Below are 18,648 nucleotides of genomic sequence, written 5' to 3'. Positions count from 1 at the left end.
TGTACACACACATACACACACACAGAGTGAGTGAGAGAGAGACAGCCTCTTCAGACAGCCTCAGAGCTCAGGCAGGGTCCCCGCCATTATCCCATCCTCTACCCTAAACACGCAGTTTTAATTTCAAAGCTCTGATTAGCTGATGATTGCATGACAGCCGCCGACCAGGTTCCCTTTTCGCCCGGCTCCCAGACTGCAACTCAATCATGCCCAATTAGTGGGTCCCCAAACACTCTCTCTTATTAGAGGACTCATAATCGACTCATTGTGTCCTGATTTGGCAAATAAATCACTCTGGAGGCTGCTAACCCCCTCCCCCCAAGTCTTTCTCCCCCACTTCTCTCACTCTGTCTTTAGCTGCCCACTCCCCTTCTCTTTCCTTGTCCAGAGGTTCAGTGACAACGTTTTCAGGCGTGCTTTTCATTGGAGCTGACAGTTTGAGCAACGCTGGACTCTTTTTTTCTTTTCTTTTTTTTCTTCCCCGTTCCCCCTGAAGAATGAAGAATAATTTAGCAGCTAAGGCAAGTCAGGCAGCATGCGGGTGTCCTTGTCCTACAAGGTTAAGAATCCATTCCATCTGAGCAAGAAAGGAGTGAATTAAAATAAATGATGGCCAGATATTTATTGCGAGTTTGTAGATGAAGCCCAGTCACTCCAGTGGACCAGCGGGGCCTGGGCTGCCAGTGGCTCAGTGTAGCCGAGTGACCTCCCTGCCTCTCCTTGTCTAACTGGGGAATAACACTCAATGTCACACTACTCCTATCCTGTGATTCATATATTTATTTATATCCATACATGCATAAGTTGGGGGACATTTGGGGCAAATGAGATGGCAGGACATATGTGAAATGATCTGGTCGGCAGACGCTAAAAATAATTGTAATTTGATGGAAAAGGGGGGTTTCTTGAGAAAACTGAGCCTACAGTGGAGACACGAACAAGGAAGGTCCTGCATGAGACAGGACAGGAAACATGACCAAATGTCCTTCAGTTTGGAGACACAAATGCCAAGGCAGCTCTGCCGTATAATAATAAAAGATTTTTAATTTTTAATTATTTATAGGGAAATATCTGTGAATTAGACTTGTTTATGTAGAAAGGACCCAGCACCAGAATTCATAGCTCTGCATGCACTTCCTCAGAACAGTGCTCCGACATGAGAGAGCTTCACAGATTCAGTGGGTGTCCAGCTTGAGCCCGGGGGTTTGTGGAGCAACAGGAGGCCTGTGATGTCGCACACCATCCAGGAAACAGTGGACTGTGATGTCGTGGCCTGACGGAGTCGGACCTGGCGAGTAGCTTCAGCAACATCCCACTGTGATGGTGAGCTCCCACCGCAGGCTCAATCACTTTCTCCTGCAGCAGCAAATCCTGTCAAGTAACCTCAGGAAGCTGTTTTCCTTTATCCAAACCAAGCCGAGCTGTTTCACTTACGTGCCCCCTCCTCCTCCTCCTCCTCCTCCATTCTACCAAGGGCCGTGTGTGTGTGTTTGTTGAGTGGTCATTAGTCTCTGTTTACAGTGGAGAGAGCCTGGCCAGCTGGTATGTGACGTGTGATGTGCCTCGTTGTGGTCTACCACTGAGAGACCCCGTGGCAGAGTCACGGAGGCCCAGCAACCCCCTTCCCCAGGCGGGCCGCAGAGACCGCGGCGAGCACTCGGCAGATGGAGCCTCTAGCGTTTCTCATCTCTCTCCACAAGCAAAGAAGAGGTGGAGCGAGCGCTGGAGGTGGGACTGGCCCTGGCCCCCATCACAGATGCCAGGAGAAGGCTGAGACTCTGGTGAAGCCCTGCTGGGAGGTTGCTGGGCTGGAACAGGTGCAATCTCAGCCCCTCGATCCCCCTCTGTCAGCACCTCAGTGGTGGAGCCCTCACTCTCTTCCTGTCCTCGCTCCTTCTCATTCACACAGTCAGGAGGTGTTGTGGGGCTACAGCCACCCCCTCCCTCCCTCCTTCCCTTCACCCAGCAGCAAACCCGGGCTCCAAAAATCCATGACCAGACAGTTCCCTTGCTGTCTTATAACTTTCTGTCACGGGTAACAACAATAAAAAGTACCAAGTTCAAAGCGTCGTAGCACGAGTGTGTGTTTGTGACCCACAGAGGGCAAACCATGGAGTTCTGTTGACTCAAGCGTTTTTCTCTGCTGGCCATGATAAGCTCCTCGGCTGACCTCGCCGCTCACCACAGGGCCAACACACAACCACTCTCCCATCAGCCCCTGCTTTATCGCCAGCAGCTACAAGACAAAGAGGTTCTGCTGTGTACCTGGCCGCAGCCGGCATCCTGCATGATGGAAAGAGTTTATGACAGAAGGGGGTGAATGGTGAGGCCCAACAGGCCACCTTGACCTGTCCCTGCCCAGAAGACCTTGGTGAACCTTTTCCCCTTGCAGCCAGCCCCACAGCGACCTGGACACTCCAACCACCACTGAGTTATTATCATAATTTCCCAGAGAGGCATTGCAGGGCCTCCGTGACTCGAGAGGCATCCGTGTTTTACAGAATGTTTTGTGTTTTATTGCCTTTAAGTCACTCATAGGCCAGCGGAGAGGGCCCACAATGATAAGAAAAGCAGTCATGTGAAAAATGAATGAACCTCGTGTACAGGACTGAGAGGTGAAGAAGGGAAATAATAAAAATAGCTGACAAATGTGGAGCCCAACTGTATTTCATGTTCAAACCCGTCTCGCCTCCCGACCCTCAGCCTGAGGAGAGAAGAGAACAATAATAATAATAATAATGAATGCAGCCAATCTCACTGTTACAAAAAGAACAGAAGCCCTACCCTCAATCTCGTGGTTTACACTTGAAAAAAACATTCACGGCCCTCTTACTCTCCCCCCCCACCCCCACACACACCGCAGGTCTTTTGACAACATGACGGCCGTAAGATGCCCAGGGGCTTTCCAAGCTGCCAGAGTCCTTGTCGTTTCATGTCCAAGCCCACCTGGGGTAAACAAAAAGGGATTTGGAGCCATAGAATATTAACTAAAGAAGAGATAAATAGCAGTGGCAACACTGGTGGAACAAAAAAATTAGCCCATCAAACTTTAGGTCTTGAAAAATATCTCTTTCATCATCTCTTTTGTGGAGTCATTTCCTGTTCCTCTCCCACAATTCCCTGTATGCTTTTAAAAGGAGCAGTATACGGAAAAATAAAACATCAGTTTTATGTCACTTATTCAAAGACAAACCCCCATTTTTGATCAACAAAAGAAAAGAAAAAATGACATTGATCTGCTCGCCTTAGTCCTGTGGAGCGGATTTCTCCCCTTAAACTTAAAATATCATGGCAAAATCAACACTGTGGCTCCTGTTTGAGGCTTGTTTCAAAGACCACATGAGTCATTTGAATTGACCTTGCGTGTCTCCAACGTCGTGAATTAATGTGCAAAAACATGGATCTCTCATCCTGACTCAAAAAGAAGGACGAGTTCATGTTCTACCCGTTTTAAAAAAGGGACAGTCGTCCTCTCGCGGCTCGCTCGGCTCCTGCAGTGACAGGGAGGCCACGACAGGCTCGCGGCCCCTGGTGGAATGAACTGGCGCTAATATTCCTTGAGCTTCAGCATGTCTGTCCTCACCCCTCACTCTGTGTCAGAGGGGCCCCAACATCGGGCCCAAGTTATCTCCACATCTCCCCCATTTTCTTTAATTACACCTCAGCATATTGCTTCTGGGCCATATGGAAGGCTGATATTGAGACCAGATAAGATGTATAAACTTCTGTCAACACCACGGCATATTGGGTAGAGCTGGAAGCATATTATCTCTATTCTATCCTTCCAATTAGAGCACAATATCAAAATACATTAAGACTTGGCAACAAGGAGCAGGGAAATATTAAAATAATGGGGCCTTCGTCTGTTTTTTTTTTATTCTTATTTTTAAAATTGTATTACTTCCTAACATTTGTTTTCTTTGCCACAAAAAAGGAAAAGTAATCCAAGGGACCAAATAAAAGCAAGGATATATTACCCGTTTAAACTCAGTGGCCTGAGAGCTCTATGTCCTCAGCTGGTCCTTACTGGCCTGAGCCTTTAGTAACAAACTGCTGCTTAAAATAAACACTGCAGATTCACACGCCGGAAAAACTTCCCTTTTCCTAAATAAACTGTAAGATTTGGTGTCTCAACAAATCAAAGATTTTTAAACATTGTGTCATCGCTCGCGACGAGGGCAGCATACACTGGATCTCCTCAGCGGTAATGGCTCTATTATTTTAATAGAAAAATGTCAAGGAAAAACAAATGACACCCTAAACCCATGTGAGGCCTTTATCATCTGATCTGATAAACACAGCATCAACACGGCTTCAGACTCCTCGTGAGAGAACCTCCCCAGTGACACAATGTTCATCTGAAAGCTATCGTAATAACCACAAGGCTCTGCGGCAACACAACTGTCTTCCTCACTGGAAATAATGTATATATTGCAGCAGTTGGCGTGATTGAAGTGAACGCGCCCAGTCAGCAAGAGGTCATCGCCAGCCTCGCAGTCAGCATCATGAAACACTGTAAACACCGAGACACATGGAGGCAAAGAAGGGGGAGAAGGGAAGAGAACAGCAGGAAGAGTGAGCGGACAGAGGTCACTTTGAGAAGCTGGATGAATGCATATGCCAAACAGCATCTCTGGATCTTTCTCTTTCTATAATCCCCTCTCTGATCCAACGGCGCTCAGGCCAATCATTTGAGGCCGGTCACAACCCGCGATCACTGGGCCCTAATCTGAGTTCCCGTCCCGTCCCAAGTCCACCTCAGACAGCACCGACCGGCTGCCAGCAAAGGAGTGGCAGGCTTAGCATTCTCCGGAGAGACAGCTAGAGGTTGTCTCTACATGGATGGACACTTCGCAGCTCGGCAGGGGCGGGAGGAAGGGGCAACGTAGCAGCTGCTTGGGGCATATGGGCAGAATTCATTAGGTCTGGCTAAATCAGCCAATTGTGGAGGCGGTAAAAAAAAAAAAAAGAAGAAAAAAAAAGTGTGTGTTTTTATGTCTGATACAGAAACAGAGGTCACTCTGAATTTGAGCGCTGAGCTCAAATATTGTGCCACACAAGTATTCTGAGCACAAGCATCCCATGTGATTTGCTTTGTCCTGAGGTATCACACATTATGAAGTTGATTCAAGGCGAAACGAACGAGAGGGGGGAATCTGGATCTATTTGTGATGGGCAGTGATTGAGTTGTTCGATGCATAGATCTTGTGTCCTTGAGGACTTCGCTGTGCATCTCCAAATACCATGAGACTGCTCCTGCGCCTCAGAAATAAACCTAATCACTATCTGTAAATGTTACAGCTGTTTCTCTAATAGACCTGGACCCACACTGACAGCCTCCTCTCTTATTCACGCACATGAACCAAAGACAAAACTGAATGCTGATACATGCGACCACTTTACACTGACAAATTGGGTGCCGATGTGTGTATGACGCAGACGTTTTAAGTCATTCTATTGTTGTGACTTTACATACTTTATTAAGAACTTTAAAAGAACACATACCTGACACCAGCAGCTGCCTCCTGCCAGACTTATATCCATTCCTCTTTATCCAGCAAAAGGTATAATGTATGCTAATCCCCCAGGTGTCAATAGGAACTCTGTTCAATGCATTTGAGATAATAGTGAAGAAGGGGTTGCGCCTATCGAAGAGCTGGAAGATAAAGTCAATGGCACAGTCAATAACAATAAGGTTGTGGGCTTTAATGAGGAATGTTAATTTGAACACAATCAACTGGATTTCAGCTTAGCTGATTATCAACCTTGGACTTGTATGAGGGTGTTGGTAATGTTAACAGTATAGGGAGGTTGTTTTTTTTATTTTTTATCCGTGACAGCCACTTTCAGGGAGCTTTGCAGATTTGCCTTTTGGCTGATAAAGTTAAAAAATAGCAAAGAAAAAAAAAAAGAATGAGATTCAAAAACTTTACCAAAGTCGGGCCGGACAGGGTTGCTATGTGGCAAACTTTATTTAGAAAAGACAGCAAACGCTGCACACACACTTTACACTTTACACAATATACAACATGGACGACAAACTGTAATTAAAGTTAATATAACCAAAGTCACTGGCCCTTATGTGTAATGGACATTCACCTAGTTCCCACTGGAGCCATTTAAAGTCCCAGTCCAAACCTCCTCCTCCTCCACATCCTCATGTTACAGGCAAGGCAGCCTGCTCCTCATTCTCTCCTTGATCCCATTCCATCAGCAGCTCTGAGGACACCTCTGTAAACAGATGATCCCAGTCCCAGCTCACATCATCCTGCAGAGCAAAAGAGAGACAAAAGAGAGGGAGCGAAGAAGAATTAGGAGGCAGAAGGAGACACACCAAGAAAGAGAGCACGGGCTGGGAGCAAAGGGAGGAGAATGGGGGGGAAGGAGAGCACAGGCTGTTAATGTACACATCATAAATCTTGATTACCTGTGAGACAGAGTGGCAAGCTCCCCTGGTGCTCTAGAAACAGCTGGACAGGCCTTCGCTGGGAGATCACATGCTATATTTACTAAAAACCTACTCACCTCTTTCACCTCCTGCTCTGGCGCTAAAACCTTGGTGAGGAGCTTCAAGTCGATCTCTCCGTCCTGAAGAGAGGAGGGTGCAGGAAAAAAAATGAACTTAGCTTGCACAAACTGGGGTGACGCCGGTTGCAGGAGTAAATGGACCACCTTGACGAGAACATTGTTGAGAAGATATAAAAATAAACGTTCTTGACTTACTAAGGTCTGGAAGGCAGAGTAATACTTCAGATCATTGTCCAGATCTCTGTAGGTCATTACCCGGTTCACCTGAATGCTAACGACAAGGTGACAGGAAGTCAGAATAGGCCCGTGATGCCCAGACTTCCACTGTGTGATGACAAAATAATAGCAGCAATCTTAAGTGCAGTACTTCCACTACTAACTAATAAACCAAAGACTGTGACGTGTCTGCGGAGAAGTTTCGAGTTTGTGCACAATGAGGCTCAAAACCACAGAGAGCAGGAGACGGTTGCCAAGTGGTAAACGCTTCAAATTGAAACCCAGCTGCTTATCTATGGGCTGGAATTAAGCGAGGGGGGGGGCTCTCAAAGTGGCCGGGGCCTAGCAGTGCATGCCAGTCCTACTTACTGCACATTACACGCTACATTGCCCCCACAATGAGTTCAATGTGGATATTATCTCGCACAGAGAGCAAGCCCCAGCCTAATAACCTCCACCGCTGTCATAGCCTTGCTACATATTTGACACATGTCGGCGTGTCTCTCACTGACCTGTAAATCAAAGGGCCCAGTTAGTAAGGACCCTGTAACAGAGTTGTATAAATCACACCCTACTGTTATTTCCCCATTTCGGCCGATAAAGCAAGGACAAGTAACCATCAAAGTCACCAAAAGTCAGCTACTGAGCTGTTTACTGTTTCCTGTGTATGAATATACTCTGAGTGTGTCCTCATGGAGACCAAAACCTGGTCCTAATGAGGCATAAGTAATTAAGTTTACAGCTAAAATTTGAATTGTGGTTACGTTAAGGTAAGGGATTATTGCTTTAAGATGTCCAAATGAATGGAAGTTAATACAGTGTCCTAAGAAGAATAGCTGTGCAAACCTGTGTGTGTGTGTGTGTGTGTGTGTGTGTTAGAGGTACCTTGGTGGAGCTGCAACTTGCATCGTGAGGTCTTCTTCCTGCACTTCCTCAAGGTCTGGAATCACTGGAATATCTAAAAATCAAGATAACACATTTTTAATTTGTACAAAAAAAAATCAGGAAAGCCAGAAGCACACATTTTCTGTGAGCATGTTTGTGTGAGACAAAGTCTGTGTGGCACTGTCTCTCCTCCCTCTCCCTCTCTCTCTCTCTAGTTACATCCTCATAAGAGCTGCCCTGTCACAATAGCCATGCGGCCATGAATATTCAGGAGGTGAGGCGGCAGCTCTTCCTGCTGTGAGAAGGCCGCTGGCCAGGGGCTCCCCAGAAAGCACCCCCTGCTACCTTAGCATTTGGGCCCTGTCAGAGCCACCCACCTCCAGGACCTGCAGTGGCCGGTGGGCCGACCTCCATGTCCACGCTGCCACTCCGACTGGGGAGGCATCCAGCCATGTGCAAGAGTATTTGCTTGTGGGCCCATCTGTGTGGGGTCGGAAGTCACAGTGCGGCCTGGCAGGGGCTGCGGTGCCAGGAGCCGCCAGCCCGCTGCTCAAACAGTGGGAACCCACTTTAATTGGCAAATCACAACAGGACAGTGGATGGCTCCACTCCCAAGAAGGACAGGGCAAACTTTCTACAGCCTTTTTTCAGATCTACATTTGTAGAAGCAGGGAAATAAAACAGTGTAATAAGGGATGTGATAGAACTAATTAGAGAAAAATGAATCATTAATAATGAACAAAAAGAATGGGTTCAAGAAAAAAAACGCGTCAAAAACGCGTCCTATGTTTTATCATGTTTCTCAACATCAGTTAAAGACAAAAGGATGATGATTAAGGAAGAGTGAGGAAGAGTGAGGATGCTTGGCATGAACACCAACATCCTCACTAACCTCTACAGGTGCACCTCTGACAGTTTACTGACGAGCTGCATCACAGTGTGGTACAGGAGCCGCTCGGCCCCACTGTGCATTGTGCACGCAGCACAGCAGCACGTCACTGGCAACACAACACTTGGTTTAGGAGACGTCCAGCAGCGCGGTGCCTGCAGAAGACCCGTGCGGCGCCATCAAAGCCCACAGCCACCCCGACAAACACGGGCTGCTCCTCTTTGTTACCATCTGTAGATTGACAGAGGAGCATGGCTGCGTGTGCTGTCCCACAACACATGTCGTGCTTGTTCCCTGCAATACTTTAAATAAAAATATGCAATCAGCGATGAGTGCTGCTCCTGACCCAAGACTTCGGCATCACAAAAGTGCACTAGTTGTACATTGTCACTTTCTTTCTGTTCCTATATTTTAATTATATTCTACATTGAGCTATTTCTTGACCCAGTGTTTCATTACATATGACTTGTTTTTATTTTATCTGATAGAAAATTACATAAGACTTAATTAAACCTAACAGAACACCAAAAGTCTTTGAATTAGTAGCAGAAAAAAACATATAAGCCCAGTTGCTACTGATTTAATGACGTATTTGGAGAACAATATATAGACATAGATATATATATAGATATGTGTGTGTGTGTGTATATGTACACAGAGACACCAATAGAACGCAATAGATGTTTTTATATGGTGCAGTTACTAAAAATGTCATACAAGCGTGGGTGTGATGTATCTTTCCTGTACAATGTTTTCTGGTGGAGCAACAGACTGCACATCCTTATTAGCTCCACGGCTACGAGTGTTGACAGTGACATGAACAGAGAAGCAAATAAAAGGGAGGAACAGATAGACAGTCCGGGAGAGGGGGGGGAAGCTGGACTGCATGAAGAGGGTTTGTCAGTAATCTCTAACCACAGTACTGCACCCTGAGGGGAAAGTCAATAGAGGACCTAAATAGAGGTGAAGAGATGGAAGTCTGCATCTGATGTGAGGAAATATCTTGGCATCTATGTGACAATTCCTTCAAAATAACTCCTGGAAATAAAGTGGAGTTGAAGAAATGTATCGATCGCCAAGAGAACACTGAATTTCTGTGTGCCGCGTTCAAGTTACAAAGTGTTCTGATGGAGAGGAAATGATTCCGATTCCAAACATACTCGTCAGATGAAGGAAGGAGGACAACATGGTCAAAACCTGACCCGTCAACAAAACCTCGCCCTCTGTTGATAACTTAGTTCCTTCTCTCCTTTTTTTGTAATTAAGCCAAATTAAACATGCGACACTCGTTTGGCCGCTGACAAGATTCATCTGTGTTTCTGATATCCAAATAAATGCAGGCGCGGGTATTTCATATTCATGAGGCCGCGGTGACACTTTGTCCTCTCATTTACAAAGCACAGCGTTCAGCAGAATCCGTCCCCCCTGGACCCCCAATCAAATTTAATGGTCTTAGTGCAATGACATCAAAAAACCTTGCTGTCCAACTCTCCTCAAACATATTCCTGGGTTCTCTTCCTGTCCACACACACACACACACACACACTTTTTTCATTTTTAGCAACTAATATGCTATTAACACTCTCCGTGAGAGTTCAGTGTGAAACACAGAGGCAAATGCTGTCTATATGCAAAGTCTGTTATTAAGTGGAGAAAAAAAAAACATTTGTTTTGAACAGGCATCAAATTCAAACTATTACTGGAGGTCAAGCGGGGCTTTAAAGCAGCTGCAAACAAGCCGCTGTTCTCCTCTGATGCAAAGGGGCGACTCCACCAGGAAAATGATGCCTGGCCTCGGCGCGGCACACATCACCTACTCTGACTCCCTTCCCTCAGTGGGACATGTATGAATGTGGCGGTCGTGTCCGGCTTCCTCCCGCTGAAGCATGTAAGTATCAAATGGGGATGATTTGCTGTGAACGTAGACACACAGTACTCCTGGGAGGCACGCGCTGGTCAGCGACTTTGGAGAGAACGCCACAACACTATATGCTATGCAGGGGGGTCCAGACCAATGATTACCAAGGCACATAATCCACTTGAAAATGGCTTATGGGGGACAATATTCCACACATCACTGACCGAGACATGAGACACATGACTGTTTGCAATGCCGGTGCTATTTCAAGTGACCAGCAGGAGGCTGTGGGGGCAGCTGATGGGGAGATGGGGAGCAAGGGACCGAGTTAGCCTTTCCCTCTCTTTTTCTCCCTCTGTGCTTGTAGCCAGTGGACATAAGGGATAAGCGTAGGGGACATAATCAAGATCGCCGGGGCTATCTCACTAACCCTCAGCACTGTAATTTCCACTGCCCCTGCCTGCAGCTCTGTATTAAGAGGTTTCCCCTCCACAGAGTAATAATCTTTCCGTCGGCATTAACTGTAAGAGAACCAAACCTATGAACTCTTCATATGTGTGTGTCTGTGTGTATACAAACACGTGCAAAAGAAATATGAAAGAATTTACAGTGCAATTTATGTCTTTTGCACTAAATTGTCATCAGTTTTGTAATACTTTCTTAGTAATGTCACACTTTCAGCACACAACACTTAATGATTTTTATCCGTGTGTCTGTTCTGAGCTACATTGCAATTTTCTAAATGTTTTTTTAAGGGAAAACATTGACAGACTCTTTTAATCTGAAATGGAATTTGTTCCAAAAATCCTGAATCCTGATGTGATTAAGTCCCTCACTGTTTCTAACGTCGCTAACCGATCTGTCCTAAGGAAATTTTTATATTTTCCCCGCTGCTTTGCAGTGGAAACATAAAACAACGGCAGAGCTCGGGCAGTAATTTTCTCTGTCAGCGCTGACATTGTTTGTGGAGCAAAGAATCGGTGAGTTGCCCTCAGGTGACTTCAGTCAAAGCAGCGATGTCGGCGCTAAATCGGTATTCAACGGCACCTGCCAGTCACTTTTTGCTCAGGGTGGTCGATGATGATGGAAACACACAATAAACACTGTTGCAATATTCTACTATCAACTATGAATACGACTTCATTCACCGTGCATATGCACATCAAACAGGCTGTGATTGTACGGGTGTCACTCGCTCCTGTGGTCGAACACACAAATCCGTGTCGGATCCAGAGACAAATATGAAGTGAGCATGATTTGACTGCTTATCTGGACGTCTGGATAAGCAGTCACTGGAGGGCTCCTCTTTATCCGTTAACACACGGGGAGATTCCGAGGGTGCTCTTACCTCCTTCATCATCTGATCCCTGGGGAGTTTGTGGTTGCAGGCGGCGGCTGAAGAAACAGGAAGTGGGAGAGTATGAATTATTGAACACTTTCAAAAATGGAGCCTGGGTGAGGTCATCACAGGAAGTGAGTGACGCAGCTCCGAGGCAACTTCGCTTTGCTTTGTCCCCTCATAGTAGAAAGGATGCTTGCTCAGTATGCTTAATTGAGACTGGAATAGTGGCACTAATAGTGATATAAGAGTCTTGTGCTCTCCAGGGTTATAAGATCACCTCTAAGTGTTTTTTTTTTAAAACAAACCCAGCTGGAGCAGCAGTCTGAATAAATCTCCCTAAAATGAGGCAGTTGTGACAGATGAATAAAATACAGGGTCATATGTTTAGTTTTAAACCAAGCTCCTGTTAAAGCGCTTAACTCCAACTGTGCTGGGTAAAACATACAAGACCCTGTTCACTACATGCCGCTCCTGGAGATGATGACTATTCTAGTCACAAAATGATGTGATGAAAAAGTATAATGAAAGGAAATCTGGGCTCCTAGCAGCAACAAAAGTGATGACAAAGTCAGTCACGCTGTCTTTTAATCATGCTAAGTGATTGTTCTTGGAAGGTGGGGAGATTAGCTACAGCGGAGGGCAGATTGAGGTACAGCACCGTTTCCACTGTGCTACAAAGGAAACAAACATGCAAACTTATTTTAATCCAAATTTATAATTTAAATCATCGAATCAGCAACTAACACTTAAAAATATGTATAAGGTGTCTGAGACTTACTCCTCCAGATCCTCAGCTGCAGGTCTGCGTGAAGATCTGTAAAATAAGCAGAAAGAACAACTGTGAGACAAATACACTGCCATAATAATTACATACTACAGGATAATGTCATGAAACACTTCCTGATAGATACATATTTTCATATATAATTATAGTCGTTCCATGATACAAGGGGTCTAGAATAGTTGTGCTTTCTCAGCCTCATCTCCTGCTGGATCTGGGTGCTATTTTCAGACTTCTCTCCATTTACACAGCTCGGCTTGAACACAGGATACCAGACACAAAAAAATACTATTTTTGGATTGCTTCTCTACCACAGCATTTTATTTTTAGGACGCACACACTCAACTTGGCATCAAAGACATCATCAAACGTATCACTGCATGATTGTGCTACAGCCCGGTCATTAAAAACTGACCAGAGCACAGGAAGTACTAGTATGTTTTGACTGGAAGATGAATATGATGTGTTTGATGTTTTCTTTTAAAAAAGATGCTAAATGCTTTGGTGGATCTCTGGTTGAGTAGTGCCCCCTACTGGTTTTAAAATGAATTCATTGCTCATAGATCTGTTGGGTTTTCTCTTCTCTCTCTCCATAATATTGTAAGGTTTATGCCTGTTTATGCCTTGAGCTAATGTATGATGTGATTGGGCGCTATACAAATAAAAGTACTGTGACTTGTCTTTTCGCACATTGACAGAACCAAAAGTCAGGAGGACACACCTCCAGTACTCATTATTATTTAAATTTATTATTTAATAAAATTTTCTGAGATTTTTGCTGTGGATTAAAAGTCCAAGCTCCGATATTCAATCAACACAAACTCCTTCTTGTGCATAAACACATTAAGTGAGGTATAAAAAAAAACTAACAATTTATCTGTTAATTATCTATACAACTAATTGGAATTGATGTAATTTATTATTAAACCAGACACAAAACAAAGGAAAACAGTTAACTATTCCCAACCTCCAGCCAATAATCTCTACCCCTGTGTTAAGTGACTTATAAACGCTGTCGAAGCCTAGACCAACAGGCTTGAAGGCACAAGAGTCACACAAGGCAGGGCAAGGCTGAGCTGAAGGAGCCTACCTGCCTGCCCTTGGACCACGTACTGACCAGAGGGCGGGGGTAGAGACACTTGCGACACATTACAGGCCCCTTGATTAAGACTCATGTAAGGCAAAGTGATAGACATGGTAAAACTGTCTGGAAAAAGTTGTTAGGGATAAAATATATTGTGACAACCCGGTTTCAAAGGTTCATCAATAAACTGACAGATCATTTAGTGTCAATTAGAAGTGATAGATCGACAAATCCCGGGATTTCTGCGCTGGGATTAGTGGGAGGAGGATGGCGGTGATTGAGCATGAGGGGTGACATTGAAGGGAAAAGTCCTTGCCAGTTCCAGTGGGGACCATTACTTACTTTGTTTCAGAGAGGATCAATGCACGTGCAAACCCCTTTTACACCTCCTGTATTTCAATCACTTTGAGGCTGGGTATCAAGCGGGAGGGGGTTATGTAAAAAGCAGAGCGGCGACACGCTGACCTTCTGCGAGATTCAAGAGATCTATTGAGTTTGCTGTTTTAAACTACACAAATAAATACAATCATCGGAGGCTGTACACGTCAGTGCGTCTCCTGCACGCTCGGCTGCACCAAGACTGAAGAAAAGACAAGAAAACTGGCACACAGAGGGGGAGTGTTGTACTTGTACAGTGTAGTAAAAAAAAAAAAGCTTCATATTTACTTAGTCTAGTAATCATATTTCGATGCGTTGGTAGTAAACAACACCTTTTAGCAAGCTGTTTCCATCTGTTTCAAATATCTCACTAATTCTCCATGTTGTGCTCCCTATGTAAAGAGCAGACTGCAGTGTTGAGGGGGTGATTGAGTGGCTTGAACCCCTGTGATGAAGTGGCGAGCTGACTAACAGTGCCCTCCTGTGGCTGATGCATTAACCATGTCAATTACCACCTTGCTCACAGATGAAGACGAATGGAGAGTTGCATGCTCAGACAGGCTGCCCCTAACCTTGTTGATTCACAGTCTGAGTGCCAAATACGCACTGATAAATAAGCTCATTCAACAGCATGAGAGTTCATTAATAACGCATAACCCGAGGTCTGTGCTGGGGGGGGGGCGGGAAGGGGAAGATACGTACTTGGCAGATCCGGACCCAGAGCTTTCCTCTGCCCAACCACCCTGCCGCCGTGCTGGTTTAGGAGGCGGGGCCTGGAAGGAGAGAGACCTTTTTAATAGCAAACAATGTCACTGGATGTTTACTCACTCACACTGAGGAGAAATAAGCCATTTTTAACTCTTATTAGCCTTTAATCTTTGTCAAAATTAAATCATGTTTACTTGCCATTGAGATGAACAAATAGAAAATAGAAAGACTCAAGTAAGTTTAAGTTGGTCATTTGCCAGTAGAGGGCTCTCTAGTCTACATCAGGAAAATCAAGCCCCAAAGCTTAACTTTAATACAGGAGACAAAACGTACATTTGTCCTTTTAAATGTTTTATTTAAGGTCCTACTCTAGTCTCCATTTTAAACTAAAAAACAAGCAACAACTCCTCTATACGAAGCCATGTGTCTGGTATGTGCAGTACAGATTCTCATCTCTCGTCTCACTCCATTGTTTCTTTATTATAGTTTCAAAACATATTGAACAGAGTGTGGGAACTGCCTGTAAGTCTGACCTTAAAATAGATTGACAGAAAAAAACAAAATGACCTTCTCCCTCTCATTCTGTGATTCTGAAAATAGTAGTCAGTAAGCATCTCAATCCTGCCTGAGACCGGGGGCCTGAGACCGGTTCTTGAATGAATGAATGAATTCCTCACATGGGTGGACGTTAGACAAATGAATAAGTAGAGAGAAAGAAAAAAAATAACAAGCGCACACACACATTTCTCATTCCTGAGCTGGGTCTACAGAGAACAAAGCTTGTAGATGTTTTTTTTTGTTTGTTTGCGTTGAAAGAAGAAATAACCTTCCATGGTTGGTTCCTTCACCGAACCATTTATAAATCTGATGCTGCTGAGGTCGAACGAGCTCCGTCCAAGTCGTTAAATAAATCCCCATTACTTCATTACGAACAAAAACAGGCACAATAAAGACAACAGAGGCTTTTGAAGCAACACTGAAAAAAAATCCTTCTCGTGTTTTGACATCCCTGATGTTTAATATTTGGCATTTCTGACAATGACCAGTTTTCATGAGACAAGATAATAAGGTCAAGTGCCTCGCAGTGTAATAAATTCATGTGACATTATTTCACTCAACAAAAATGGAGGGGAAGCTAAGTGTCCTGAGAAGCAAAACAAATCTGTGCATCCAATGCATGACCAAATATGAACCTCATAGCTGTAGTAAAATAGTAATGGCTGTTGGGGCAATTAGCTTGGCCCTTGTGGTTTCTAATTTAAGATTCTCTGATGGTCTCTGGGGCAAGGAACTCGTGGTGGCCAAACCCTATGAGCCCATAAAAGCAACGGCGTCTTTGTTTAAAAGGATGTCAGGAATGTGACCAATCAGTTGGGTATTTTAGACAGAAGAGGCCAGGGTTGATAAACGAAGACTGCAAATAAACCCACCCCGTTGCACGACACTCTGGAAAAATGTATTGCATGCACACAGCGGGTCAGAGAGGGCACGAGAATACTGGTTCATACATTAGGGAAGTTGGCCTAATTTGGAGAAGATTAGCCTAAAGCGAGAGCATTGCTGACATTTTTCCGCTCAAGGAACGTTGGCTCGTTTACAGTTTGCCAATCCAGGAGATGTGATTGATTCCATAAATATCAGTGACAGGGAAGTGAAATTATGTGTTGCATTTCTACTGGTACCGCTCACATCATTTTTTTGTTCTATATTTAAGCCTATATTCAGCATCATTCAATGTTGCAAAAGGCAGGGATCAATATATGACAACATCTTTGCTCAAATTAAAGGTCCAGTGTGTACAATTTGGAATTGGAAGATTCTCCAGTCCCCAAAACCATTTAGATTTGTGGATTAGGCAAATTAGACACTCTAGATTGACTGTAGGTATGAGTATTAGTGTGAGAGTGGATGGTTGTTTATCTCTTTGTGTCCCTGTGATGGACTGGGGATCTGTCCAGGGTGCACACCGCCCTTCGCCCTATGTCAACTAGGATTGGCACCAGTGCCCCAGGATGGGCAAATGGTGTTAGTTGACTTAAACTAACCCATTCATATATACCTTAGGCAAGGACCATGCTTTACGAAGGCCACTGATTTGTTTACGCCATGTTTCTACAGCAGTCTTAAAGAACAATGTACATTTACTGAGTGATTGTTATAATCTGTAGCCCATTAGATGCTATTCATTCTTTAAAGTGAAGGTTTATTAAAAAAATGTGGTAGAGTCACAGGGATTTTTATGAGATAATGGTTTTTACAAAATGTATAAGAGCCCAGTTACAGTACTGTGTGACTTTAAAGTTTAAAAAGGTTTTAGAGCTTCCATGATGTTGATACTTAAACACTTAAAGCAAGTATGCAAGATCCAAAAAAAACAGCACAATGAAAGATGAACAGTTATTGAGAAAGGTCTGTTTATGCTTTAAAATGTGCTCAAGTAGGAAAAAGGCATCTCAACAGTGTCTGAACAAAAAACTTTATACCATATGTGTCAACTTCCTATGACTGTATGCAGTGTGAGACTCTCAGCAGTTCTATTTCATTTCAAATTGAACCAATGAAGCAATAAAGTAATGGTGGCACATGTTGGTGCACTGACGCTGACACTGTAAATGGTATAAAGTTGGTGTCTGGAGCACTAACAACAGAAGCCATGCAAAGGAAGTCTCCATTCTGTTCATGCTACCTACCTCCTCTTCATCCTCCTTCGATTTATATATAAGACAAAACCAAAATGCATATTGATGATGCTTAGTGTGAGGTGGTAATAACATGCAACTAACTCTCTCTCAATAATCATGTGATCACATACTTCTCCCATAGAAGCAGAGGTGGAGGATTTCCTTGCATAGCGAGAATCTTCAAGCGATGATTGGTCTGCTGCAAGGCGAGCCCTTCGTCCAGACTTTACTGCCTGGGAAATGAACGGAATTTTAAAAAGGAGAAGAGATTTTGATTTTTAGAACGCTACACATAGGCACATGAAGTAGTTCCAAAAAAGACTATGACGTGGCTTTGCTTTAACTGTGCTTTCTACTGAGAGAAATGTTTGAATGTGCTGCTTACACACGAAATGTAATATGTCCAGTTATTACACTTAGTTAAAGCAGTTTGGTGCTTAAATAATGTTATTACATAATGTTATACAACTGTCAATCCTATTAAATCAGCGTGTGATAATAAACTTTCTTGCTAAACACCGTGTTGCATGATTCACATGTTAATCTATCATTAACAAGCAGCGTTAACGATAAAAAAGGTGTACCTAATAAAGTGGCCGCGAGCGTAAACACAAGCTGTGCATGTCGGGAAGTTTCTGCTAATAGTTTAGTTAGCATTAGCATTCAGTGAACGTGAAGTACTCAGAGACAAACTTGTTTGTGACTTTTCTTTAAATGCGACAGCGTGTAACAGATAACATGCCCCTTGACTGTTTACCACACTCTCAGATTAACTCATACGGAGGCCTACGTTAGCTCGTTAGCTAAGTAGCTAACGCAAGCCTCGCCGCACCGTTATATTCCGTGGTCACAGCTCCACGGACAAAGCACAGGGTTCATGTAACCGCTGTCTCGGTTGCGTCGTCTCCTATACTGCGCCAGAACTCACGTTTTTCACCGCTCCAGTGTCTCCAAGAGGAAAGTTTTCGTCCATCTCGCTCCTCGGTCCTTTTACTAGGACGAGGTCTGGGCCCCAGCGTCTTCCTGGATATCACCAAGCGTCACACAGCAACGCTCTCCATGGCAACGCCAAGCAGGAGGAAAGTGGTGCGTCCCGTTCACTGAGAAACACTATTATATTATATCAAATCAATGACATAAAATATAATATGATATCATATCATATTATATATTATTATATCCAGTGGCGTGCATGGGGGTGGGTGTCCTTCCTACTGGCTACATATGTGGCCCCTAAAAATGGATTGTTTCTCAAGGAGTGTCTTTCTAGTGGTGGAAAAAAGGGTGTCCTCTGTGCT

The 18,648-nt window shown here is 44.2% G+C and overlaps 2 protein-coding genes across 8 annotated transcripts in view; both read right to left on the bottom strand.

Moving 5' to 3' along the window:
• Window positions 1–6,164, bottom strand: part of LOC122782591 (G patch domain-containing protein 2-like) — a 40,467-nt gene extending 34,303 nt beyond the window's left edge. For all 4 annotated transcript variants that reach the window (XM_044046995.1, XM_044046997.1, XM_044046996.1 and 1 more), the window contains exons 1-2: window positions 6,100–6,164; window positions 5,506–5,656 (exon numbers count right to left, since the gene is read on the bottom strand). The gene's annotated coding sequence lies outside the window, so the exon portion shown is untranslated. The remainder of the gene's footprint in view (window positions 1–5,505; window positions 5,657–6,099) is intronic.
• Window positions 5,947–18,406, bottom strand: LOC122782593 (intraflagellar transport protein 43 homolog A). Of its 4 annotated transcripts, none has more exons than XM_044047000.1 (10): window positions 18,279–18,406; window positions 17,482–17,583; window positions 17,360–17,374; window positions 14,664–14,734; window positions 12,497–12,532; window positions 11,725–11,771; window positions 7,630–7,702; window positions 6,724–6,799; window positions 6,526–6,588; window positions 5,947–6,352 (listed from the first exon to the last, which is right to left on the bottom strand). In XM_044047000.1, exons 1-10 carry the CDS (start codon window positions 18,321–18,323, stop codon window positions 6,158–6,160), a joined length of 723 nt encoding a protein of 240 aa, XP_043902935.1. In that variant the 5' UTR covers window positions 18,324–18,406; the 3' UTR covers window positions 5,947–6,157. The 4 variants fall into 4 exon arrangements, with proteins under 4 accessions (XP_043902935.1, XP_043902937.1, XP_043902936.1 ...); XM_044047002.1 differs by having other exon boundaries at window positions 5,947–6,268; window positions 18,279–18,382; XM_044047001.1 differs by lacking the exon at window positions 17,360–17,374 and having other exon boundaries at window positions 18,279–18,382.
• Window positions 18,407–18,648: the final 242 nt, after the last annotated feature.

Source organism: Solea senegalensis, linkage group LG16 (genome assembly GCF_019176455.1).
Source record: "Solea senegalensis isolate Sse05_10M linkage group LG16, IFAPA_SoseM_1, whole genome shotgun sequence".
NCBI classification, from domain to species: domain Eukaryota; kingdom Metazoa; phylum Chordata; class Actinopteri; order Pleuronectiformes; family Soleidae; genus Solea; species Solea senegalensis.
This window is presented reverse-complemented; position numbering and strand designations above follow the sequence as displayed.